Source organism: Brachyistius frenatus, unplaced genomic scaffold (genome assembly GCF_029030835.1).
Source record: "Brachyistius frenatus isolate BFR_SWC_R1_liver_20210118 unplaced genomic scaffold, ASM2903083v1 Contig_141, whole genome shotgun sequence".
Taxonomy (NCBI): Eukaryota; Metazoa; Chordata; class Actinopteri; family Embiotocidae; genus Brachyistius; species Brachyistius frenatus.
In genome coordinates, this window is record NW_027210740.1 from 314452 (window position 1) to 342410 (window position 27959).

The window sequence follows — 27959 nt, forward strand, 5'->3', positions numbered from 1 at the left end:
ATAAAACAATAAATGTTTACACGGTTGCAGCTTCACCAACAGAAGAAAGGAGCGAAACAAACACGCGACTGAAACAGCGCCGACATGAAGCGGAAGACGAGCACGCGCAATCCGGACCGCGACGCCTCGTGCGCCCGCCCGACCGCCGGCCGTGACATTTGGGCGCACGTGCTCGCGCCGGTGCTGCGGTTCATATCGGCGGCCGTTTGAGAGGGACGTCACCCCGGAAGGAGAGCCGTCCTCCGGAGGTTCAACGCGACCAGCCGCCGCCTGCAAACTCTTCTACAAAAACAACAACAAAAAAGGTGAAGCTATGTGTGTGTGTGTGTTTTTTTTTTTAATTGATTTATTTCATTTAATGATGCCAGCTTTGGCTTTTAATGACGCAGTGCGTGGCGTGCGTGAAAAGAGAAAGACGTCCGTTGGTTATTTGGTGCGGTGTTCGTGTGCGAAAGACACTCTTGTTTTTTGTAGTTTTGTTTATAAAAGTTATAGTTTGAGATGTTGGATGGCACGTTGTTGTTGTTTTTTTGTTTTTTGTTGTTTTTTTCATTCACCCATTTTCTTTCAAATTGGCTTAACATTAACCTTTTATTTTAATATGTCTTAATTTGTTATTATTATTATTTTTTTAGTCCTTAATTACTCTATTGCTCCTTAAATTGTTTTTTTTTCTGATGCTGAGATTAAAATTTAGGGTGTTTGGAAACATAAACAATGGTTTGGTTGCAGGTTTCTGATACGTGAGGGTGTGTGTGTGTGTGAGGGTGTGTGTGAGGGTGTGTGTCCATCTTGTCCTCAGGCGTCTCCATCTTGTCCTCAGGCGTCTCCCTGCTCTCCAGCGGTGTGTGTAGTTCCGTTGTGTGTGTTTCCAGTATTGTTGGTGGTGAGCAGCCGTATTAGTTTTCTCTCCCTCCTCCTTCCAAGTCCTTCTGTTTTATTCTTTCTTCTTTCTGTCAGAGTAAAGAAAGAAAGAAAGAAATAGCAAAGTATATAAAAACAACAAAAAAGAAGAAGGTAAATAGTACAAATATTTGTGTTTCGGGCCGGTGTTTTGTCCATCGCACATCTGTATTTGGTTACAGCTGTGCGACCGCATACTTTGTCTGATTATTTGCTAAACAACCTCACCTCCAGCTCACAGTAGAACAACAAACGCAGTGATGCCCTCTTTTAGTATAATTTACAAACAAATAAAGCTGAACGAAGAGACATGAAGTAAAAAGACTGTTGTCCCCCCCCCCACACCCCTCCCCTCCATGTAAATATTCATTTGTTCCCATAAATCCTTTCTTGTTATGAGAGTAAACTTTATCTTTCAGAGACTCGGCAATCAATTCTGCTGTTGTTGTTGTAGTGACCCCTTCACGCCACCAGGGGGACTACAAACCTGTGTGAGCGCTGCTGCCAGGTCAGGTGCATTGAGAGGCTGGATGGAGATCTGAAGTGTATTTTGGAAGGTTCAAGGCCAGGAAAAATAATAATAATAATAATAATGCATATTTAGTCAAGTTCGCAATACACACCTAGTGACATTCAAATGCAATGTTAATATCCAGTGCACTCCTGACAGTATAAACCAACGTAATGCTCGAATAATATACAAAATATGAATTAAAAATGATTTATTTATGTTTGTTCGCTCAATGCCGCCATCATAGTTTTATAATTTTGTATGGTATTATAATTATATTATAAATTGTATCTCATAAAGAACGAGAGCCATTTATTGGCTGCGTTTTTTTTTTTTTTGGGGGGGGGGGGGGTTTGCAACTACATCCACGATGTTAATAGATATTCATCGAAATGTCAAATAATAAGTAGAAGTTAAGCACTTCAAGATAAACAGCTGGTGGAAATAATTCTTCACTCGTGTGCCATTAAAACCGCAGAAGAAGAAGAAGGGTATCAGAAGAGCACCCGTCAAACCTCAAACTGTGGAAGACGGCTTAGAAATATTGATGAAAATCTGACATTTTGTCGGTTTCATCCAGCTGTTTTTTGTTGTTTGTTTTATTTCAGATGAAATAAAACAATTCCAACGATTATGCAAAAATGACTTCAGTCAGCTGGAATAATCTTTCATCAGGCAATTATGTATTGATTATGACATCCTGTAAACAACTGAAGTCACTCAGTTTGACACGGTTTCAGACTTTTGGACTCCACCGTACTGATTTCTTTGAAATGTTGTTTTAGCCATTATAAGATAGACTTGAAAGTATCTCTCACAAAACGTTCTTTTAAAATACATCTTCTTTTTCAACGTGAACTATTTCCCTTGTGAAAATCCTAAAAACCAGAATTGCCTACTTTGTGACTACAAAAAAAAAAAAAAAAATACTCTGTTGCATTTTTCTCTGATGAATTTCTTCACAAAAGACGGTGGAAAAGAAAAAAGTGTGCCAACCTGCATGAAGGTTGCTGAATATGTTTCCACTCGCTGTAAATGTCGTTCAGGTGTGTGAAAACCTCAGATTTGGGTCCAGGATCATTTATCGTCGAGCGTTATACGAACTCGTGTGCTGTTTTCGGCCGGTCGACGGTCGGTTGCGGAGCCCAGATCTGACGAGTGTCAGTAAAATATTCTCCGTGATGAATCGCTGTTTTGAGGTTGACAGTTTTGGCTACACGGAGACGGATATAAACAGATCTGAAGTTTTTATTTGTTCTGAGCACAGATACTTTAGATTTTAATGTCGAGATAAAAACTTTTAGTGCGTCTGAACTCGAATGTTTTTGATGTTCCAGAGCACATTGTGACACGCCGGGATCAAACTCGACCATACATATCTCCGATAGCCGTCTCGCGCTATCCAAGTAGGTTTTTTTTTTTAGCCCAGATAGAAAATGTGGATCTAATGTTCAGTAAAGGAGAGATTCAGCATTTTTTTTTTTTTTTTTTTTTTTTGGCTGTAGTTTAAAAGTGGACTCATCTTCTGTGATATGCAGCGCTGAAGTTGATTTAAAGGGTTGGTTGGACTTCAGAGAGCGAAAAAACAAATACATGCAGAACACCAGGAAAGAGCAGAAATATAGCAGAATATATATATATATAAAAAGCCTGTAATGACGGTCAGTGCATAAGGTCTAAAAGGTTTGGGAAAAATATGATATTTATATATATTTATATATATAATAATTATAAAAAGCCTGTAATGACAGTCAGTACATAAGGTTTAAAAGTTTAAGAATTTTTTTTTTATTTCTATATATAATATATAGAAAAAGCCTGTAATGACAGTCAGTACATAAGGTTTAAAAGTTTAAGAAAAAACATTTTATTTCTATATATAATATATAGAAAAAGCCTGTAATGACAGTCAGTACCTGAGGACTAAAAAGTTTGGGAAAAAAAATTCTCTATTTATATGTATATCATATATTTTAGACTTAAAAGCAGTCAAGTTTCAACATTTGTCAAAAACAGAAATCTAAACTGTTTCAGTGAATTGCGAGTGAAGCGTTTAACTTTTAATTTTTAAATGTAGTTGAATTTTGACATCTTGAGAAGATGTTGAGAAAATCCCAAGTGATTTAAAAAAAAAAAATAATTACGGTTTCTTTCTCTCTCTTTTTTTTTTTTTCCAATCTATCCCATTTTAAACAAATTATGACACAGATAAAATAAAAAAAAAAAATACAAATGGGGATTTTTACATCGCTATCCACTTAAGTTCACATCCATCAAACTGATTCGCTGGTTTGCCTTTGCACAGCTCCACAGTTGTGCTGTTGTAACTGCCTCGCTCAAGGGCATATCACTTGCATTTTTGCGGAGGGGAGGTCTTTTTTTCTCTCTCTCTCTCTCTCTCTCTGCCCACAAACCAGTGCTAAAAGTCTCAAACTGTCATTGTGATTTCAGGCCAGCTGGTCCACGGCATCATTTGCTGAGCGGCCGAAAAATCTGGTTTCCGCGCTGGAGGTCGGTCGCAGATCGCCTCTCGCCCCGCCGCTCTGAAGCCATATTTCGTTTTGTTTATCGCTCGTGTCAAGAGGCCAAACTGATGAGGAAAGATGTTTCAGGGTTTTGTGTGTTTACATCCTTTCCCCCTTCGGTTAGAGGAAGACGCAGTTCCACGCTTGTCATCTGCCCTTCATTAGTAATGAGAACCGGTCTTTTAGAGATTCTTTTTTTTAAATTTTTTATTGTTGTGTTTCTTTTTTTTTTTTTTTTTTTTATCCCCTCCTGTCTCATCTCCTCATATTGTTCCTGAAAAAAAAATAAAAAAAATCAATCAGTTCTTCTTCTTTTCCATCTCCGCGCCTCCTCCTCTCCTTTCCCTCCTCTGTCCTGTAATCTGTCCTTCATTAGTGATGCTGTCACAACGGCTTCGATTTTGGACTTAAAATTGATGATTTTAAAGACAAGTTGATGATTGGGAATTCAGACAGGCTGTCCTGAAATACCGCTCTGCTTTCTCTCCGCGTACATTTTAAATATTTATACTACAGGAAGGCGTGTACGTGAGCATGTACTTTTAGCCACTTTCAAGATTTTTTTTTTTTAATTACTCTTTTTTTTTTTTGGTCTATTTTTTTATGCTCATTCTTGATTAGATTAGTCACTTTAAGTTTGACTTTCCCTCACCCAGTTTAGTTTCACGGCTCCTGCACACAGCTGTTATTGGTTTCGGTTCAACTTAAGTATAATGTTGCTGCACCTCCACGGAGGGGACGGTCGTGGCCCGGCGGCGTTATGTTTACGGGTTGTTTGTATGTCCCATTTTCATGAAAGTCACATGTCAGGAACGCCTTCGAGTTGTTACAAGCAATTGAAGATGAACTGAAAAGATTTTGCTGGTGAAAGTTCAAAGTCACTGTGACTCGTAATTTATCAGGAGCGCCTTGAAGGAATTTCTTCAAATTTGGCAGAAATGTTCGCTCGGACTTGAGGATGAACTGCAAAGATTTTGTGGCTGAAGGATCGAGGCGTCTTTGACTTCCTGTCATTTCCTTTGCGTTCATGAACATGGACTATCAGTCGGAGCCAACGCGTGCTCGTGTGTGTGTGTAACTGTCGTTTTAGATGTTAGTTTTACGTTAGTTCACCGAAATCCTTTTGTCAATTATTCATATCGATAATTAGTCAGAAAATTCTGTCGCTGTTGATGTCCAAACTTTCCACGTTGGCATCGGTTGGTTATCAAAACAACTTCGGTTCTAGGAAGCGACAACGGGGGCGGAAAAATTTAGCAATTTGTTCTCACCATTTGTTCAAAACCTCTAAACGACCCAAGGTTACACTTGATATCCTCGAAAAAAAAAAACTTCACTGTTTATGTTGCAGCTCAGAAAAACATGTAAATCCTTTTTAGAGGTCAAGTTTTAGAAGTTGATGACAATCTATTCTGTCATTTTGAGGGCTTTGCGCACAAATATACTTCTTTTTCTTTTTTCTTTTTCTTTTTTTTTACTTCCACTGTTTTTCTGTGAGCCTTGATCCCAGCAGGGGTAAGTGAGAGAATATGAACTGACTTTTCAAATCAAGATAATATCTCCGCGCGATATTGCCAGGTCTCAGCGGGCAAAATTTTACTAAACAAAGACGAAAGGTACGAGGATTTTTCAAAAAATGCCAGCGTTATCCTTTTGAGCCCGTCCTGACTCCTTGCACAACATGGAGTTGCGCTCGGGGCCACATGTTGCGGTGGATGAAAAAAAAAACAACAACCCCGTACATAGGCATTACGGAAGATAAATCGGCATAACGTTTTTCAGCAGCGTGGAGCCAAGTGGGCGCGCGCACACACACACACACACACACACACACACACACACACACACACACACACACACACACACACACACACACACACACACACACACACACACACACACACACACACATCCTGGGAAACAGTGAAACCAACTATTGGGTCAAACACAAACAAAATTCCCCACAAGCAAATAAACATATTTTATTGATCGAAGTCTATGGTATAAAACCTATTGCGCAAGTGCATTTGGGACGTGTCCAAATCCCCCTTTTTCTAGTTTAATGGCCGATAATCTCAGTGCAAAGTCATGATTTGAAGGGGTTGTACTCGGTCTCTTGATTAATCATAGGTGTGTTTTGGGTTAAAACAAACCAATCAGAGTGTCGTCCACTATTCCCTTTAGGAGCCAGATGCTCTCGCATCTTGGCCATATTTGTAACGTCCAATTTTTCAAGAAGCAGGAAAGAACATTTCTCGTTTAGATTCGATAAAGTCACATCTCAAATACTCTTTAACGTTTGCCCCTCTGGTGACCTATAAAACCTCTCAAAGACAAGCGAGTGTCAGGTAAGAAAAGAAAAAGGAAATTCGGTTTGTCTAGATGAGATATAAATGACTGAACTCATCTCACGATTCACTCATTCAGCCACTTGCACCCGGTGTTTTTTTTTTCGGTTTTTTTTTCATGCAACATACTGGCCTCGCCCGCACAGACAGGTTTAGACTTCCTACCAAGGGATACTTGAAATATTACACACACAAAAAACCTCTAAAGTTAACAATAACTACTCAACGGACCCAACATACATGCAGACCTGCTGGCACTGTATTGCAGTCCGACAACGTGACATAAAACACGCATTGTTTACCATCCCACACAGTCTACCAAAAGATACCAAAGGCTTAAATAGGTGTTATGTCGTGCAGTAAATAATTCTCAGAGGCCAAACGACACCTGCTGGTTGTGAAATAAGCGTAGAGGCAGAAGATTGGGGCATCTTTGATACATTAGGTGTATATAAGGACCACCTGTGGAGCGTACTGAATGTCCCAAGTTCTGGATGATCAGATAACATGTTTTTAGTAACAGTACATTGGAGTAGAATGAATCCAGCCAGATTGAATCAGTCACACAATAAGAAAACCTCACGACAACGTCACACACTTTTCTCATCTCTGCCCACTTTGAGGGCCGACTCTTATTTCTTGCTTTTCTGCGCTCAGGCCTGCCTCTTTTTTTTTTTTTATTTAAAAAAAAAAACAATAAAAAAAAAACATTAAAGACATCAAGAAGAGAAAGTGAGAAGAAAAAAAAAGGAAGACGGTGTGCAGTAAACTGGTTGTTCTCTAATCAGTACCCGTTGTCCGGCGGTCTGCTCGCCCCGAGGCTACGTCTGCACCGCCATGGCTACGCATTAACTTAATGCATGTGATACTTGGGGAAAATGTACTCTGCGCTCGCTGTCTGTGTTGGGTTACACTGCAAACTCGACCCAGATCCACGTGTTGGTGGATGAGCGGGCCACTGAGTTCTGCACTGTACATGCTGCATATTAAAGGAGCAGTGTCTAAAATATTAAATCCATTAAGTCCATTAAATGTGACCCATTTGGCGAAATCGGGTGTCTTTTGGTCCCTTTTTGTTGTTGTTGTTGTTGTTGTTGTTGTTGTTGTTGTTGCTCCGAGCACCTGTACCGCAAAACACCACGGACAGTCTCGCGCTTAGAAGGCCAGCGGCCGGTTTGGTTTTAACACACGACACGGTGCTAAATTCGTGAAAATACGAGGCCGTCGATTTCTTTTTTCAACGGATATCTTACTTACAGGACCGAGCTAACTCGGCAGTTCAGTGTTTCTACGTGCTGTATTCACTCGGTTTGATATCTGGAAAGCAATAAAAACGGACTAGATCTCGTCTCTGTTGCTAGGGTCGTTGCTAAGGGCCGGCCTACTTCCTGGAGTAGTGAACGTTGCATTCGTCACGTTCGCTTCTGCTGACGCGACTGTTTTTCCAGTTGCTCAGTCATACTCCACGTGTTGCCGTGGAAACGGAGATCGCACAAACAAATTATATTCTGAGGGCGAATTGCCCCACGATGTGAGTACCCTTTGATGACATATATTTTATTTAGTTGGTAACTTGTTGTATAATCGCAAATATTACATATTGCTTAAAAAGCATACAGCCACAGTCTCACAATAACTTTTTAAATGTTAGAGGTGCTAATTTGAGAAAATTCATGACGATCCAACACACTGTTGGTTGAGTTACCTCACTGCAATGCTCGGATGTTTTATTGACTGACTGTTGGATATATAGAAAAGGAAAAATAGGAACAAATCTAGATTAAGATGCTTCCCTTGCTGCCTGATGTCCCAGTTTTGCTGTAGCTCATGTGAATTTGTTCTAAGTCCAGAAAAACTGGCCCTGGAAATTTGACCCAGACTGGGCCATCAACCCTGAAGCCTGGATATCTTTACAGACTCGGCCAAATCTTTTACTAGCGGCTTTTTGAACGATGTCAGATTTTACGTACGAATATGTTTTACAACCCTAACATTCAAATTTAAGATCGATACCTGACCGTCAGTTAATTCTGTTTTTTTCTTCTTCTCCCTGTTGATGTACATTAGAGTTTCTAACTCGGTCACGTGCACCCGGAGGTGGAGTAACTATTTATACAATTCAGATTTGAAAAAGTTAAAGTGCCTTTTGAGCGATGTTAAAATACACCGTTACAAGTCACGGTCCTCCATGTGAAAAAAAAACTTAAGTAAGCAAAAACACAAGACAGTAAAAGTATAGGTTTGGTCCTTTCAACTGAAATAATCATTAAATGAACACTGACGCATCAGTATGCTGTTGTTGTGGCTGCTAAAGGTGGAACCAGTTTGAACCAGTTGAAATACAGTTTTATACGCAGGCACAGCAGCTGAATCAGAGCTGTCGTGAGATGATTACTGGAAGAGGAAAGAAGACAAAACAAAGTTCTCATACACACAAATCTGTTTCCAGTTTTTTGAACTTTTTGTCCAAACTCTGATTTTCGGTGCGATATTGGATCATTTGAACATTTATTAAAATGAAACCATGTGCAATGTCAAGAGGGGTAAAAAAACAAACAAACCACTATTTGTTGAAGCTGTTATAACAACTTAGACATCTACAATATGATCTCAACTACACACCGTTATTTTGTAAGATGTCAGAAGTCAAAAAAGTTTGGAAAACAGTTTTTGTTTCGTTAACAATTCGTTCAAATATTTCATTTTGTTTATATTATCCCCATCCTTTGTGTCATGTCATTGTGTGTTGTTCAAAAAAAAGTGGTAAAGTAGAAAGGACAGTTTCCCCCCAAACAATGTTGGAGAGTAAAAACATAAAGTTGCATTGAATGAAATACTCATGTTAACTTAAGTAAGCACTTCAATTAACATGGATTAAAAATGGGATAGTAGTTTTGCTTGAAATGCCCATCAGTGAATTTCCATTTGAACTAAGACAACAAACCACACAGACAGTTTCGGCCACCTCGCTCCCGCTAAGAGAAACACTGGTCGAATTAAGATGGAAAGTCCAAAAATGTGCCGTCCGCTGAGCTCGGCTAAAAATCAGAACTGCGAGCAGTCGTCCGATGTCGCAGTTTGATCGGCATCCTTACGAAAATTAGGCTGGTGTGTTTTTTTTTTTTTTTTCACATTCCAGCTCCACACGTCCAGCTGTTTTACCGTCAGCGCTACGGGATAGTAGTCGGCATCGCCAGTTAATCCCAGCCCGGTTCTCCGCCTCCTATTGTGACCTGAACTTGGTTCATGGCCCGGCTAGCTGTGGCGTGCAGAACCGGGAGTGTACCGTGGGACCGTACCAAGTCTGTGCTTGATTTTCTGCCGCTTGAAGTCCATTAAACACTGAAGTACTACAGCTGCAGTCGTGTTCTCGTCCCAAGATAAAATTCCTCGGATGAATTAAGCATTTGCTCTTCTTTTTTTCAGCATTCACGGGGGCCAAAGTAACGACCGGGCAACAAGCCACAAGGTACTGCAGTTTTGTGTTATGGCTTATGTCAAGCTTATTTTTACGTCAACAATAATAATAATAAATAACAATACACTGCACTGATATAATAATAAAGAATGGGCATTTGAAAGGGCAGTTCAGTCACAGTTGTTTTAGTCTGTTGTAATGTAGATGCAAGACAGATGCGTGCTGCTGGGCTTCGACCAACGATACCAAAAGTTTACATTTGTAAAACACAGGCTATGCAGCCCCCCTCTTTTATTTTGATGGTGGGGGAAATGCATTCTGTCCTACATAAGAGCCGCGCTGCACTTTAAAAAGCAAACTAAGTAAATCAGTCCGACTACGGGAGGTTATCGCTGCCATAAATACGACTTAATAAGCCTCCGTACTAACACCAAACATGTGTCCGTAGCTGCAAAGTCATTTTACAAATGTATATGCAGAGCAAACTTGAAAGGGGCTGTTTGAGTTGTCAGCATGTGGACAGAATATACATAAACAGTCGGTGATTTGTTATTTTTCTCCCGTTATGCTAGCTGAATTTACAGCCAAGTGATTTGCGGTGTGCTAAACACAATTGGATAAAAAAAATATAAATAAATAAAAATGTTTGCGCTCTTTGTCATCTGCTTTACTTGTTTTGCTTGGGAGTTGATACCTAACGTCAGCCAGCAAGGCAGAAAAGTAAACCTGTTTTTTGGGGGGGATTCTTAAATCTGATTAAAGGTTGAATGTCAGTTAATCGAAACGCGCCGGTATATCAAGTTCATTATTCAACAAAAAAAACCTCACTCTAATGCGCATTATTGCAACGTTTTTTCACTATTTGACATTTAACTTGTAGTGGGTTGTGTGGTGTGTGTGACCGATGTGCACACAGATACAGTTTAGAGGGGGGAGAGTGTAACCTTGTTTGTTTTTTTCTACTACAATTTACAAAAGTTCCCTCACGGGCGAACTATTGGTAGATGCTATAATTTACCACGTTCCCTAAATGCCTCGCAGGCAGGCAATTGGTAGATGCTTAGTCCCAACGCCGTGACAGAAATGCATGCAGTGTATTCTTTTATCAGAGACAAATTTGCAACAGGACACCATTGACATGTGGAGAGATTTTTTTTTTTTTTTTGTGACACTACACTGTAAAAAAATGGGATGTTACTGAATTTATTTTCAAATAAAATGTCCTCAAAATTGGGCTGAAACTTATTTTTCCTAAAATCTAAATGTTGTAGTGTGACAAAACAGAACAGGAGCTCATAAATCTGTAGAAGTGAAAACACCGCCGAGATGCCAGCGAGTCTTATTTAACCTTCATTTCTTTCCAGGACAGTTTGCTCAGTGCCATCTCAAGCCAAAGGGATAAAAAGCTGCTTTTCTTTTTTTTTTTTCGCCCCCCAACTTGACCAGCCCAGATTTATATCGCCAGTTCACTTGACAACTGTGACAAAGATTCTTTATCCGAGAGCCCCGGCCACCACTCACTAAAAGTTTCATGTTGATAAGATAAAAACAAAAAAGAAGAATGAATATATATTTGTGAAGCCGCGACATTCTCAGACAGTTAGACAGAGATGTTACTCGGTTGGTGTCAGATGTTGCTGAATCGCCAGGGGGAAAAAAAAAAAAAAAAAACGACAAGTAACTTCTGTCTAACCCGGGACGGCACAGAGACGAGAGTAAAAAAAGAAAAAGAAAAAGAAAAGACAACCACAGGAGGAAGCGCGGATGGAAGAGGAGCCCTGTGTCCTTCCTCGTCATCTGAAAACAATAAGATAACAAGGAGGGTGGGAATTAAAGGACTAGAGCTGTCTAATCTGGAACAACGGAGGAATGTGAGGGAGATGCCACAGCGCTCTTTTATCCCAGATGTGTGCGATTAGGTCCACGGGCCAGATCCTACGCACCAGACCCCTGCTGGATCAGGTTTCCTCCTCCGCTAATGCCACCGGACACACGATCTGACAATGATCATGATAATTACTCGAAAATGACATGCCATTTCCATCGTTGAAGAAACGCAAAAACAAAACAAAAATAACAAAACGATACGCAGCGTCGGGCATCCCTTCCAGCTGTTCACATGTTTTGTGTAAGAGGTAGAAAATATGGGACAATAAAAATATTACAACAACCAGTTGGTTTCGGAGGACCACTGGCAAGTTTTTTTTATTTTATTTTAATTTTTTTTATGTTTTGCATATCCATATGAATTTCATCATCAATTTAATCACCAATTTAAAAAAAAAATGAAGCCAGGCTCTGTCTCCAGTTGTACTGATGATGATGGCCCTAAATAATAATGAAATAATCTGTGTTTTTTTTCTAAACACTTTTAATCTGCATTTCCACAGCACGGGGCTCTCGAAATGTTTTTTTTTTTTTTTTTTTTTCAATTGGAGCCATTTTTGTTGTTGTTGTTGTTGTTTTAGGTTTTCTTTGGACCACGAAATACATGATGAGCATTACACCCCGGACGAGATTACTTCTATCTCTACACCAAATCTCAGAGGTTGGATATCCTTGGATGGAAGCAACCTTAAATGCGTGAACGTGTGATTAAACTTGAGGAGGTGTGATATTTTAAGATGTAATCTCGCGGCGGAGAAGCCAACATAAAGAAATACGAGTCCTTTTTTAGCCACAGGGAGCCGAGCGAATTGGACACGCACAAACGGCCTTGTTATCTTTCTCTTCACCTCCATACTCCTCTTCGGTTTCCATCTGTAACTTTTTTTTCTTGGTGCTCAGGGAAAAAATAAAAAAAATAAACCCTCAATAACAGCCTGTAGATGCATCTTTGAGGGATGTTTCTCTTAAAAGTCCAAAAATCTAATCAAACAGAAAAATACTCAAAGCTTGGCTTGTTTAAAAAAAAAAAAAAGAAACTAAACTTGGGGAAATCTTGTGATTGGTGACGAACTCACAACTGTCATTTAGAAATTGATATCGCTTTTTCTGTATCTTCCTCGTCACAAACATCTCCCTTACGGGAACCCCCCCGCCCCCCCGTGTGGGATTTGTTCCTTTGTCCTTTTTAATATAACACACAAAAATTTTGAGGAAGTGACTTTTCCTCACCGCCTTTCCCTGGTTTCCACTGCATGCTGTCATAAGAACCTCCGGTTTGCACCGCGTTCGTCTCTTATTTAATTTGCCATAAACAAACACTGCCGTGATTCAAACACAAAATCATAAAAACAATCAATGAACTCTGCATTTTCCCGGGAGTTTCCAGCTGCAGCAGCCGGGGATGTTTCACAAATGTTCCTCCAAGTAAAACGACAAAATCAGTCCGCCCAAGATGACACACGTTTTAGTTCGAGACGAAGACCTCTAGCTGCTATATGAAATATGAAATATGAAATACGACGGTCGTCCGTCTGGAGCAAAGGAGCAAGTCCAGTGACATTATCATTGAGCGACAAAGTCCACTTAGGGAGGATGTCGGGGTGGATGGATGGATCAACATCAAATCAGATTCCGTCAACGTAGCCCACTGTCGGTTTCACGTAAATGCCACTTGGACTCCGCTTATTACCGGAGGACTCCACCAGAGGGCGTCACCAGAAAAATAACAACGGCACCATTACAACGTCCTGGTTTTCCCGACGTAACCAAGAGACGTGGCGACAAATTGAGAGGGTCCCTACTTTGGCGATTTTGAGATCACGTGGGCGACAAAACGTTCCGTCGTCAACGTCCGCACTTTGTATTTTTAGCATTTTCACAATTTTTTGAACCTTTTTTCTGAAACCGAGAGGTTTCTACGTTTGTGGTACCGACGTAGCTATTACACACTTTGATATGGACCCGGGCTGAAAGAACCCCGGTTAGAAAAAAAAACGATTCTCTGTGTCGTTCCGTGTTTGTGAGTTTTATAACGAAAGGCTCCGAAAAGAGGAAGTTATTGTGAATATCCTGACTTGAACTGCTTCGTTCTCAAGTTTCAGTGTTGTGCTGCGATGGTCCAACGGTAATAGAGGACAGCTGGATGGAACTGATTTTTTTTTTTTTTTTGGAGAGAGGGAAGCTCCGAAATCTGGTGGAAACACAATACGGCCAATTGTCGTGTTGTTTGTTCCTGTTGTGGACAAATTTTCATCAAAACAACAAAACTCCAAAAAGGAAGGCAGCTTTCCCTCCACCTTCTACGGCAATGTAGTAACGCGCCAGTAAGAAGAAAAAAAAAAACATTAACATCAGACTTGCAAGTGTTAATTGGAGGTAGCACATGTTGGATTTCTTTATAGGGTCCAAATCGGCCTTGTTTGGCATCATAAAGTGTCAACGCAGGAAAAAGCACAAGACCGAACAACACGGGGAATCTGCAGATGTCAGCAGTCCAGCAAATAAACCCAAACGATTAGTTGTGTCTGCTCTAGTGTGTTTTTAAATTCATTATTAACACCGTTGCACCGACTGTAAATTCCCTCCACTGTTTTTTTTTTTTTTTCCTTTCTCACCTGTGGGACACTTTTTCTTCATCCGGCACCTCTGCGTCTCGCTGTGCGACGGACAGAGCAACGCCGCCCTCTGGTCCGGCGAGCTCGTGGCCTGGTTGCCGCCCCCCCTGGTCCTGGTCTGCTTGCCCCACCTGAAACCACAGCCGACTCCGTCACGGAGACAGGCGCTCCAGTCGCTCCACTCTCCCGGCGGAGCCAGGAGACAGTCCTCTAAGAGGGAAGAAGAAGAAAACAAATCGAATAAATAAATCGTTTGATAAAAAAATGGTCAGGCATGAAAAGAAAAAAAACTATTTTTTAACCCCCCCCCCCAAAAAAAAAAATTATATATATATAATTGGTTTTAAAAAATAAAAACACAAAGATGACAAGAAAGATCATCTTTGAATTGTATTGTTGTGGCCGAGTGTTTAACCGGTTGCACATTTCTGATTCCAGGGAGCGCTAACATGCTCCTGAAAATCCAGAATAGACCCCTGTGAGGTCAGAGGCGGTTAACAGTTTTAACTATTAATTTGCTGATCTTTTAAAAACAAAAACAAAAAACCTGAACGTTCCCAGAGTAGAGATAATAAACAGAGGATGATAAAGATTTAAAAAAAGAAAAAAAAAGAACCAACTCCCAACCCCGACCCCTTCGGCAGCGGTACGTGAATGTTTTCCTGAGACCGCTTGGCGACCACGTTGCTGTGATTTAAGGTCGACGGATGCCAGCTGAAGCATTAATACGCGGGACGTTACACTTGCAGTAACCGGTTGCCCGACGGGTGACGTCACCCACAAAAAAAAGTCCATCGCTGCAAGTTTTTCCAAGCGGGAGTCCCGCCACACCCGCCCCCATCCCTCCCCCCCCCCTTCTCCCGCCACCCCCAACGGAAAATTGGCAACCTCGGTAATCATCATTATCATTGTCAGATTACGGAATCGGAGTGATTTCCAAGCGACTGTAGCTCGAGGTGTGTAGCAAACAGCGGGAAACCTTAACGTGGCCATGAAAACCAGATGTGGTCTCCGCGCCAGGAAACAACAGTAGCTGCAGATGGCGCAGGTGGACGGCAGAGGAGAGAGCCGGTGTCGATAAAAAAAAAGAAAGAAACGATGATGATGATGATGATGAAGATGATGAGTGGGTTCAACAACATATCTCGCTCACTTAGGAAGGCGGCGATGATATGAAGATATATTCTGAAAGCCTCTGAAGACTTTTTAACGCGGATCATGTGTCATGTGCTCGAAGAGTTCGGCCCCATCTTAAAAAAAAAAAAAAAAAAAAAAAAAAAAAAGCCGAGAAACAGATGAAGTGAATGAAACGGGAGAAGATGAGTGTTCACAGGATCCAGGTGAAGATGAGAGGATTTGAGATCTTTTATGACAAAGTGTCCCAGAGAAAGGCGCGATTTGTAGCTTTTGAAACGTGCCGTGAAGCCGTCGGCGATATTTCAAGTTGATTCAAATCTATTCTGACAAACGCCGCTTTCTTTTAGAAATTTGATTTGATTTCAAGATGCGTTTCCACCGGTCGTTCCCTGAAACGAAGACGCGTAGACCTTTATCTCTAATTTAGTCACGTTGTTTGACTAAAATCAAATGAGGGAAAAAAACAACCACACAAACAAACCGCGATCATTTTAAAACGCTCAACCGTTTACACGTAAAATACTGCTGAGGTGGCCTGTTTTATTTTTTTTTACCAGTTTTGTTCTAGTGTTATTGGGATCCTTCAAAAGCAAAGTTTCTGAAACCGGCATGTTTATCGTGAACAGACACTCTTAAAAACCTGATATACAAGAGACAAGTGAGCGTGTAATCATTTCGAGTAGGAAACCAGGACGAAGCATTCCTGCAAAACAACACTTTTGAAGCTTCTTACGAGGAATTTAGTTTTAGATCGCAAGCAGATGAGTGGTATTTTACTGACAGATTACATTAGATTTAGACTTTATTAATCCCACAGTCGGGGAATTTTGTAATAAGATACAGAGGACATCTCCAATTGTTGTTATTCTAAAAGTTATGAAATGCTCATTAGTCAATCGTTTAGACACGATTATCTGATAAAAGCTTCTGTAAAGATAAAAAATATATATTTTTAGGATCACAAACGGGTTCAGAAAAACCTCTGTAAAGTAGAATTTTTGTTTTTTCCCGCCTCGTCCTCTAAATTGTCTTCTATAGTTAAAATGGCCTCACATCGTCTTCATCGGCAGGTAACTTAACATTCAGGGACGCGTCAGGCGACGAGTGTGCAAAGATGCAAAATTGCCGTTTCTTGGACTCGATAATAATAAAGACCTTACGATACTTATTTGTTAAGGAGCTCCAAAAAAGAAACCCCCGCGTGACTTACCGAGGCAGTCCGTGTGGTGGGCGAAGGTTCCCGCCGGACACCGGGTCAGACACTTCCCTTTGTACAGCTGGAAGCCGGGTTTGCACTTGGTGCAGAAGTCCCGGCTGAAACAGTGCTCGCAGTCTGAGGAGCGGCACTCTGAGAGGGGGGGAGGAAGGGGTGGTGGGGGGGGGAGGACAACCGGACATCCATCACAAATAATGCAGAACACTGCTTTTTCTCTTTTCCACCTAGTTACACTGATTTTTGCTGCAGCTGTGAGGGAATTGCAAGTCAAACGCCAAAAACACCAAAAACGATAGAATAGAGGCGTCGACTTCTTAAAGAGGACGTTTTTCCTGTTTGAACGCGACGGGTGGTCGTTTTCAGGAACGGGTTTTGGTGCACTCACAACTACAACAAAATATACGCGGCCACAACTACACACATACAGTGAAATGTGAAAATCCAATCCAGATTTTTTGATCCTGTTTTACTTTAATTCAGCTGCATCACTTCACACACTAATGATCCCATGTTGTTTTTTTACTGCATTTCTTTACTGCAATTTTTCTTTTTTGGAAAACAAAACACGAGATCGTTGATATGTGAAGTGATTTCAGTGACATCACACTGAGAAAGAAGAAGAAAGAAGTTATTGAATTTGTTTTTCCAAATAAAAATAAAAATGATGCAAAATCCAGACTTGGTTTTGTATCATAAAACAACAGGAGACCATTGATGTGTGGTGAACTTTGAGTGAACGTCACATTAAATAAGGCCGGAGTTATTTAGTATTTTTTGTGACTTTTTTTGTTTTTGTTTTTTTAATTGAGGTTGTAGCCTATGAGAGTAGCTCGTCTGGAGTTTTGTCATTTGGTTTGTTGTAGTTGCTTCATCTCAAACCAATAAGAGGCGGTGGATCAAAAAAAATGCTCAGACGAGTAATTTATGAAACCGGTAATATTTTTTGTATTGTATGTTTACCGGTCTCCACTGTCGGCGCTGTTGATCTTCACCTGCTACTTCCTTTAATTTCCCTTTCAAGCCTTCTATCGAGTCATCTCTGGCTGCGTGTTGTTTTGTGTCCGTCCGACAACAAAAGAAGTGTTGTGCTGCTGCCAGGTCCCTATTTTGTATCATCTCGAGTATCAATACAGAACTTTTCAATGTTTTGACCTTGCAGGATGAATCCTTTTTTTTGTTTTTTTCTTAAGTGTTTCAGATCAGAAGATTTTAAACTTTTAAATTATAAAATTTTGCATTCGAGGGGAGGGAGGTGTGGGGGGTGGGGGGGGGAGTCTAATTGAGACAGTATGTTTCTGGGGGTGAATTAAGGCCAAAGGTGCACCTGAATGAAAAAAAAAAGAGGAGGTCTGAAGTCCAACGTACTCATGCAGCGGTTGATGTCCTTCCCTCTCTGTCCGTAATGTCCAGCGGGACAGGCGTGGAGACACGTTCCGTGGTGCGACATCCCCTCCCGCTGCAGGAACAGGAAGAGTCGCTCCGAGCAACGCACGCAGCCGTTGTCACGGGAACACTCCAGACAGCTCCGACAGTCCTCCGACATCTCTCGGCGAGCTGCGGGGACACGGCGGAGAGGACATCGGGTCAGAACCGAGATGAGTTAGAGGAGACGTTAATAGAAAAAGACAAAAGAGGGTTAAAAAAAAAAAAAAAAAAAGAAGACGCCGCAAATCCTCGACCACTAAGGTCCTTGAAATACTGAACTGTAGATGCTTCACATGTAGCCCACCTTCATCTTTTTTTTTGCCACCGGTGTTTACTTTTCTTGATTTTCTCATGTTAAAGTTTTACTGGTGCACTTCCCCTTTAACGAGGTGTCCAACACCATATTAGGGTTTACAGATTACCGTCTGGCAAAAGCCAGATATCTCCCAGTGTGCTACTGTCTGTTTAAGAGCTATTATTCCTTTTACTCTGTGTGTCAGCAGGCATTCAGTAAATCATCTGGTAGACAAAGTGAGTTCAGTCCTAACAAGGTTTCTACGTGGTGCTCTGGCCGTAGATTTTTCTCGCGCGTCGGCAGCGTCACCCTGATTTTTTTGGTGGATGGGTCGATGGGTCTCGAATTTTAAATATTCGATTTAGTTGTTTTAATCTCCAAAACCAATTAGTTCACGCGACTTTTCATTCTTTTTTTATTTCCCCTGTTTTGTTTTTTTTTACCGCCGCCTAGCTGTAATACGTTACTCCCGTCAGAAGGTGGCGGTAACGCGTCTAAAAGCTGCAGAAGAAAAAAAATCGAATAGTTCAGAGCGAATTTCGAATAGTAGTTTTGCTTGAAATGCTAAACCCTAGCCTGCAACCAGACTGCACCACAGGCCTGTCAATCAAAGAGACATGCCCCTCCCCCCCCCCCCCCAAAAAAAAAAAAACAGGTTTTTTTCAGGTTTATTTTTGAATTAACGACGGGGTTGTTAGCAGATGGACGGCCAGAAAACAAAAAAAGAGGAAGTGACTTTAACTATAAAAAACAAAATAACCATAAATATATTGACTTCGAATATCATGAGAGAAGTTGAATGGGGGTCTATGGAACTGGAGGTTTTTTTTTTTTTTACCTCTAGTGGTACTTGGTGGTATTGCAGCTCCTCAGACCCTGAAGCTACATCCACTTTTATATACAGTCTGTATACGGGGCCGTGATTGACAAGTGGGATGCAGTTTTTTTTCTTTAACTTGCATTAAATCGGCAGGACAGCACACTCCTAACTTTACCCTCTTTCTGTTCACAGCAGACTTTCCATTCTACTGTTGTAGGTGTTACACTCTCAACCGTCCCCCATAAAACCAGTGGCAGGTAGGAACAAATATCACAAAATGATAGCTAACCACATAATATTGCACAGCAACATAAATTACTTTGGCGAACTTCCAAGTACATAAAATATCCTAAAATATATACGTGTCTGAAGTTTCAGTTTGACATTCAGGTTTAAGTCTAAGCCAAAGTAAGTGTTAGTGTGATCACAAAGCGAGCTGTGATGTCTTCTCCCGGACGCACACAGGACTGGACAGAGTAGGAATGCTTCAAGTCCAACGAGGGACAAAAGAGGGTTTTGGAAAGACGGATTGAATCTGCTAAAGGAGGTGAAGGGCAGGCGATGAGTGCGTTGAGTCTGAGCAATCGCCGTCTGATCCTCGCAAAATACCTGTGGCTGAGTGCCAGCATCCCTCGCTGAGTGCATCGGTAGGTGTGCGTGTGTGTGGTTGTGCGTGTGTGTGGTTGTGCGTGTGTGTGTGTGTGTGTGTGTGTGTTGTGTGTGTGTGTGTGTGTGTGTGAACAACTGGGTAGTTCAAGCAAGTGTGAAACTGTTGACACATGAATAATGCAACGCATTCAATCAGTTCACAAATGAGAAGTCATTAAAAGATCATGTGGGTTTATAGACTCTGGAAAGTAGTTTTTTTGTTTTGTTTTCCAATCCACTTTGTATCATTATAAACTCTTAATTAAATGACGAATTTATTTGTTTACACCGAAGACTTGTTTACTCACTCGTAAAAACTGTAGCCGGTTTTACACTTTTGAGTTAATCCTCGACGTTACAATTCGTTTTAACATCCACACACGGTAGGATTAACTGCTCTTTAAAGTCAAAAGGGAGATTTATGAAATTTTTTCTGAATGGAATCGTGATTATAGATGGTCCTGTTTATTTTGTTTGTTATAAATATTTCAATCTGGTATTTTGCTTATAAATGGGGCAAAACAGCATATTGGCTGTTGTTGTTGTGCCACAGTGAACTAATTTTGACAGTTATTCGAGTGAAGGAAAACTATTCAGTTCAAAGGTCATACAAGTAACATACTGTACAGTATCCACACTGAAACGCATTGTGGTTGTAAAACATTAGGTACAATTTTTTTTTTAAATGAAATAAACGATACAAATCTAAATCTTCGATGAAATGCAAGTATGTCAGGTGATAAATGAAAGAACAGCTAAATGGATTGTGTTTGATTTGTGCTACTGAGACATTGTACAAGGTAATATCGTACACATCAACACTGTACTCTGCTGAGCTTAGTTTATTGTAAATATTTCAATAAAAAAATTGAATGCAACAAGTTTAAATAGTGATAATAACAAATAATAACTAGCGAGCCATTTGGCCACGCCCACATGTGAAACCGCTAAAATACGCAATCTTTCGCTGGGAGAAACGCGCGTGCCAACTTTTGTGAGTTTTTGAGTATTTTAAAGCCACCAAAAGGGCAATTTATTTTTTAAGAAGAATAAGGAACAAGAAAAAGAAGAAGAAATCCTTGAAGAGCAAAAGAGCTTTCGCACCATTCAGTGCTCGGGCCCGAATGCAAATAATAACAAAAAAATTGAATCCAGAAATTGCTTCCAAAAACTCTCAACTGACTTTGTTCAATTGGGGTCGCAGTGAGCAGATCAAATAATTGCAGAGGAATAAAAAGTCTGTTGACCTCGTAAACTCTGAAGAATCTCATACATTATGTTTGATTGTAGAAATTTACTTCACAACAGCTGCTTCAAAGCTCTTTTACCTGCCTCTTAACCTCAGGCACTTCACTTTAGCAGCTCATTGACACGGACTGTAATTTTTCTCACTCCGGCAGCTCCTGAGTGTGAAAATAATTCATCAGCGGGAACACATTTTTTAATTTATGTTCTTGAAAAATTCGTCAAATCAAGCTGGAAAGGGCAAAAGGCTCCACTTCAGAGCTGTCGTTTCGCAAACAACCGATCATACAGTTTATACTATAAAAAAAAAAAATCCTTAACAGCCAATTTGTCCATCAACAATTTGAGTTCTGTAGAGTTTTTTCTTGGCAAAAGATTCTGCAAAACTCTCTTGATGTCCTGCCGGCGTTAGCGAAATATATCTCGTGAAACGCGACACCGCTAAAAGGCAGTATTGAACATCATTTTTTTTTATTTTTCAAAATCTTTTTAATACTACAACAAGGTTTATATAAATACTAGTGAATATTAGCCATCAAAATATAACCTCATAAATTTTCATCTCCACGGTATTCCTAAAACTGTTTTCTTACCTCTTTTACGTTAACTATTTGATGTTGATTATATACTGAGTGGTAATGTACGAATCCTGCACTTCACAGGAAGTCAAGTCTTCCCGTGTCTTGGTTGTGATCCATTTTCACAAGGCTGTTGCTCTGTCATTATCTCTGCTATTTGTCCGACTCACCGCATTTATAAACCTGCCTTTGGAGAAAATATTTCACTTGTTTTTTTCCAAAAATTCCATCCGAGCTGGCAATCAACAGCTTAAAAAAAATGGGATGTTATGGAAACGATTTTGGCTCATTTAAATCGCCAGTCCTGCTCGGTTCTTTGGTCTTTTTGCTTGAATGTAACCAAACAGACGTGTCCGGCACTATTTCACAAAGGGCACCGTTGCTGCATTCGGCGCTTTCTGCTGCCCAACGCAAGGAAGTCATTTTTTTTATTTCCTGTTATACAGCGCTGACTCGGCGCAGCGCGGCGGAGATCGGTCTGGCGTTGCGATATTAGTTTTGCTGTGAGTTAAAGCTCATGACAGGTTTGAAAACCTGCGTGTGTCCAAGTCACATCGTAACTCAAAACCTCCCAGATGCTGTGGCTTTAACCGCATCTTTTTTCCCATAGAAATCATCTGAACTCTTCTCGTTTACTGGAAACCTGCTGGAGATGCAGTAGAAGAGATGTTTAAAGGCCATGAAAGGTCCGACTTGTCTTCTTATACAGTAACAGCAGCACAAAAAAAAAAAATCCAAAAAACTCACACTTCCATAATATATAGCTGTGTAATGTCAAAGCCACGGTTTAGCTGCTGTGAGGTCTGCACTCAATTTGGCAAAAAAAAACCTGGTACACAGCTGCTTTTTGAAAGTCTGAAACCCACCGTTAACTGTTCTACAAACTGCAGCTTGGTTGGATACAAAGTGACAAAACGATGCACGGGATATTTCTAGATTTTAGAGCCGAGTCGACAACAAAAGATAAAAGAATTTATGCTAAAGCGAGCCGCAACCTCTCGCTACATCTGAAGGAGCCTTTGAACCCGGACGGGCCCTCGTTAAAATTCTACCAGCGACTTGTAATTTGGGAAACACTTTTTTAGAAACTTCGCAGGAATGTAATCGACAACTTGTTAGAAAAGGCCTTCAACAGTATATTCTACTGATAATATATGGTAAATTATGCAATGCAGCAAAACACACACACACACGTACACAATAGACACTAAAGACAAAGACAAAAAACGTAACAATAATAATCATGACTTTAAGAAGACATTAATGCAGTGTAAAAACCAAAGATATTATATTTATTCCAAACTAATCAACGCTCCCATTTTGTCACAAACTCATCTTCGGTCTATGACCTTTGACCTTTATATTCTCAGGGTATGTTTTCACGTAATCTCAGCTCAAGAGAATGAAGGTGAAAAGATGATCACTACATGAAGAAGAGTCCGGGGACCCGTTTGACTGGAACTTCGGGACCCGGCGAGGGTCTCAACCCATTGTCTGAAAAAAGACAACCGAGTTCTCTTCAACATATGCTATCGATCTGCAGGTTTAAGGGATTTTCGGAGGAGCGGCAGGTTTAGGTAGCGTAAAAACGGTGACCTTTAACCTTGCATGGGATTGCCCTGGGTTTTTAACAAGCACCAGGTGTAACATGCTATGTCGGGGTTTCAGGGGAAACATGGTAGCATTTAAAAAGGGACTTCCACCCTAAAAACTGAACTCACAAAAACGTGGGACGCACAGGGGAAAGTAAAGGTGCACGAGTAAAGTCTGAACAGAAGCAATACAGAAGCAGTGTTTTCTAATGGTCGTGATGGACACCAAGGAAATATGTACTACAGAATGTATAGGTCAGTTTTTCTATTCTTTTTGTTACATGTTTACCAACAACAACAACAAACTCAATTGAACGATGAGTTTGACATGGTTTTTAATTTGTGGAGCTTTAAGGTAGTAATAGATAGAGCCGTTTTTTAAAAAGCTATTTTTGTGTACAGTCTTGGTCTGCAATCGAATTAAATATTACGATTTAATATTACAATTTGTTACACTTTTTATTTACCTTTTTAAACACTAAACCATGGCTCATAAAGTTCAATCTTATAGACATTATGTGTAGTCACATCTCCAGTGCACATCAGGTTTCAGTTTATCATCATTAAAGCCACAATGAAAAATCTGTCATATATACATAATATATATTTCAGTCTTCTTCACGCCAGTTAAATGAAGTTAGAAAGTTAAAGTACAGTTATAATGAGAAAAAAAAAAATCCATGCAGCATATAGATGAATAGGAAGTATCAGCTTGTTTTGGGCAGGAAGTGTCAATGTAGTTGTTGTGCGAAAAAAAACCAACAGTTTTTCGGTAACACTTAGTTAACGTGCTAACTGGCTAGCTCTTCAACTACACGACCACGTTGTAAACAGTAGATTAAACGTTGATTCAAGAATCAGCGTATTGACTTAATAATCAGTAAATAAAGAATCATTCCAGCGTGGCTTGTTACATTTCTCTTATCCAAGTTGTGTTAGCTAAGATATTATGCTTTTAAATATAAATTTTGGGGTGCGTGTATTTAAGAATAGTTCAAATATCTGTATTTCTCCTATTTTAATTGAGATTATTTTACCACAGAATGTAAGACATTTACTACAATTCCTAACATTTGTTCCAAACTTCACATTAGTTACGAATGAAGGAGTACGATAGTGAAGGTGCTCGTGCATCGAAAAGGTGAGTTCAGGTGGATTTACCCTTCGCTGCCTCGCTGGTCAAGAAATAGCCAGAATTCCGTTTTAGGGTGGATTTCCTCGGTAACAAACAGCAGCCGCCATTTCTCTAGATGGAGCCAAAACTTTCCACGATGCGCCATCATGTGTACATTAACAAGAAACAAATGGGCTAGGTGGGGGTGACGTGTTAAAATAACACAAGCTGTGCAGTACCTCATGACATGTGCTCATCCAGATAGCAGTCGGCTTTAAGATGTGTTGCTGTTTAGTGTGCTTTTCCACCAACTGGATTTGATAGCTTCTGTTACATTTTTATATCCTTGATGATCCTGAATGAGCTTCTTGCAGTCTTAACGCTCTGCCATTTTGATCGCTGTTCGGCATAATCCCGGTCAACGACAATGTAGGACATGTAAACTGTCTAATTAAGGCAATTAATACCAAATCAATAAAGGGACAACATAAAGGCAGCATTCACACACTTTTCTTTGCACTGTGTATGTTTGATTACTGTCTATATTTTTCTCATCAGTGCAATAATACTTTGTGATTGCGCAAGTCAGATTTATTTCTATTTAAAGCACATTTAAACACACCAGAGGTTGGCCAAAGTGCTGCTCCATTAACAAACAGAATTAAAACAAATAGACGACATCGTAAGCAGAAATATGCCATAAAAACAATAACAAAAAATCAGAAACCAAGATTTAAGCCAAAAGCAAAGCACACCAAAATGTTAGCAGCAGTGAATAAAACATTGAACTAGTGGTTAATGTGGAAAAAACAATAAAATTGGTTTTTTAAACGCGTTTTTTGAACACCGGTTTGGAGATTGACGGCCTGATTTGTAGAAGGCCTGTTTGGCCCGGTTGGCCCGGTTGTAGTCAGTTTAGATCTCGGAAGCAAGTCGGACCTGCTGATCAGTAGACCCAAGTGAGCCTTTAAAAAAACGCTTTAATAAAGCTTTGATAAACACCTCCGATTTGTGTTCCTGATTGACAGAAGTATTTTAGCTGTTTTTGACTCTGGGTGCTGCTTTTTTTCCTGATTATACCGTTTTTGAGAAATACCAAATGTTTCTCTGCATATTATGTCATTTATTTTAAACTGAAATTAAACTGGATTCACTTAAATGGACATTTAAATGAAGCGACACATCCCTGCATATTAAAGTTAAGCTGCAGAACATTGAGCAATTAGTGTTTGATATGCGTTTCAATGAAACGCTTTGTCGTCATATTTTGTCACGGCTGTTGCTGCAAAGTCCAACATGTCCAAACTGCACAACCACCAACACTTGTACCTGATTACGATTACTTTCCTTAAGTAGTGTGTGCTTGCATTGTCCTCTCGTCCAGTACATAGTGGAGTATAAAGTGGCCAAGACCCAATTTGATTGGCTGCTCGTCTTACTACATAGTGAAGTGACTGTATAGGAAAAGCTTCTCTACATCTGCACTCAAAATGAATGATGCAACTTGTGTTTGGATCTATTAATGCCTGTAAACAAACACAAAAAAGCACTTATCAGTAACTGGCAGTTACAGTATGTCTTGGATTCTCTAACACTCAAAACAGCTTCTCTTTCAAAATAAAGCTTGAAGCGTTCACAGAAAAATGACAGCTGGAATAAGCTGTTTACAAAACTTCAATTGGACACAGACAAAGAATTTTCAGAAGTTACACTTTTTAACACGTACACTGTTAAATTCTAATTTAACTAACTAATTCTGACTTGTGTACTATTATCATTGGTTCAGAGTTCTAATTGTTTTTAATCTTTACGCTTTATATTAAAGTGTAACATTGATGGATTCGACTACTGTGTTAGAGGAACACGTGGCAAAAAACAGCAGACTTGGCACCACATGAGTTAGTCTCTCCAGGGAGGCGTCGTATCTCCAATTTGGATCCGTTTTTTTTTTTTTTTCCTCCCTTTTCTCTTCCAGTTCTGCTGTAAAACTGTCACAGGTGCTCACAATTACCTACAGTAACCGTACTGGAACACAAACGGCACTAATGGACACAATAATGGCTTCAGCCTCTTGACCTTTGGAGTTCAGCTTTCCCGTTGAGCCCTTTTTTTTCTTTTTTTTTTAGCTCGTTCTCACTTTCTTTCGTGTGTGTGTGTGTGTGTGTGTGTGTGTGTGTGTGTGTGTGTTTGTGTGTGTGTGTGTGTTAACAGCTAAAGGAACCCAGGCCAGATGAAATCCAAATGGAGGGAAAGGGATATGAAAAAAAGGAGGAAGGGGGTGGAGGGAAGTATACTACAACGTAAATCTCTGTGACGTGAAGAGATGGATTCTGACAGCGGGTCAACCGGCCGCTCCCTCAGCCAGCATTTGATCCTTCAGACCTATAAACCCTGTCCAGCTTCAAGCTGTTCTTTTCTGTTGCTTTATATTTTTGAAAACTATTTGGCAACAAAAAATGTTGTGCAACTTGGCACTCTACAACATGCAGAATTAGCTTCTTTTTTTAAAATATTCTTTTGAGGACTTTTTTTTTGTTTAGATTGACGTAGTCGTAGTTTGTCAAACATGTGTATTCTTTACATGTTAGATGATTAACTTATCATTTAAATTGAGTTAAGTTTCACTTTTCTGCAGCCTTTTTCTGTTTTCCTCTGCACCTACTTGCACTACATGTTTTCCTTGAACTCAACCCCCCTGAGTCAGTTTGACTTCTTTTAAACCCGCAGTTGAAGTCGGTATAATCTTGCCGTCACAAGCTGTTATCTTGAACGAGAGTCAGAGGGACCCGGAAGCCAAAATGACGACGTAATTGAAACCGGATCCGCCTCTATTAGTCCTAAAATTCCTGAGGAAATGCCAGACACCGGCGAGCGCGAGGGTCACCACGTACCTGTGAGGCGGCTGCACTCGGGTCTGTTTTTTGCTTTTTCGAATTGCCAACCACTGCTGACTATCTGCTGGTGCAGAGCTTAACAAGGAGTGACATGACAGTTGAGTCACTGAATACTGAGACAAAAACAATAATAAATCTTAAATATCAATGAAACAAAATGGGATTATGATTTTTTTTTTTTTTTTTTTTTTTACTTTTAGATTTAGGTTTTTTTTTCTGATTTTGGAGCAATGGAAGAAAACAAACTGCCATGGAATTTAAAGTATTCCTAATGTCTGTTTTTTCTTAAAATATACAAATAATTAGACCACATAAATTATTATTATCATTTTTAAATCGCCTAATGATACGGCAGAGTGAAAAGCCAGTGAAACAATTTTTTTTTCTCTTTTATTGTCAAATGTTACATGAAAAATACTGTCAAATCAACTTCAGCATTTTTTTTTTTTTTAACACCTGCTTTATGGTGTAAACAGAAAAATTTAAAATCTAATAATGAAATGTTGGTCTCACCTTTACTTTTTTGATGACGAATATTGCATGTTTTAAAAAAATGTTAAAATACAGAATCGAGTAAGTTCAGTTATTTTTAACAATCTAAAAACTGACCGGATGAATTTTACGATAGAAACCTCCCCACCCACCCACCCCTCCCCAAAAAAAAAAATCCTCTTTACGTGTTTTTGTTTTTACCCCAGCGTACTCACCGCTCTGCTTGTGCATGACGCTGGAGCCCACCCTGATCACCTCACATAGCAAGGACATCACAACGAGTCGCCAAGGCATCT

At 40.0% G+C, this 27959-nt stretch overlaps 1 protein-coding gene across 1 annotated transcript; it reads right to left on the reverse strand.

Moving 5' to 3' along the window:
- On the reverse strand, nt 1-27957 carry rspo4 (R-spondin 4). Its single transcript, XM_069715302.1, has 5 exons — nt 27879-27957; nt 17926-18114; nt 16555-16692; nt 14208-14417; nt 1-953 (listed from the first exon to the last, which is right to left on the reverse strand). The coding sequence occupies exons 1-5, from the start codon at nt 27955-27957 to the stop codon at nt 820-822; spliced, it is 750 nt and encodes a 249-aa protein (XP_069571403.1). The 3' UTR covers nt 1-819.
- Nucleotides 27958-27959: the final 2 nt, after the last annotated feature.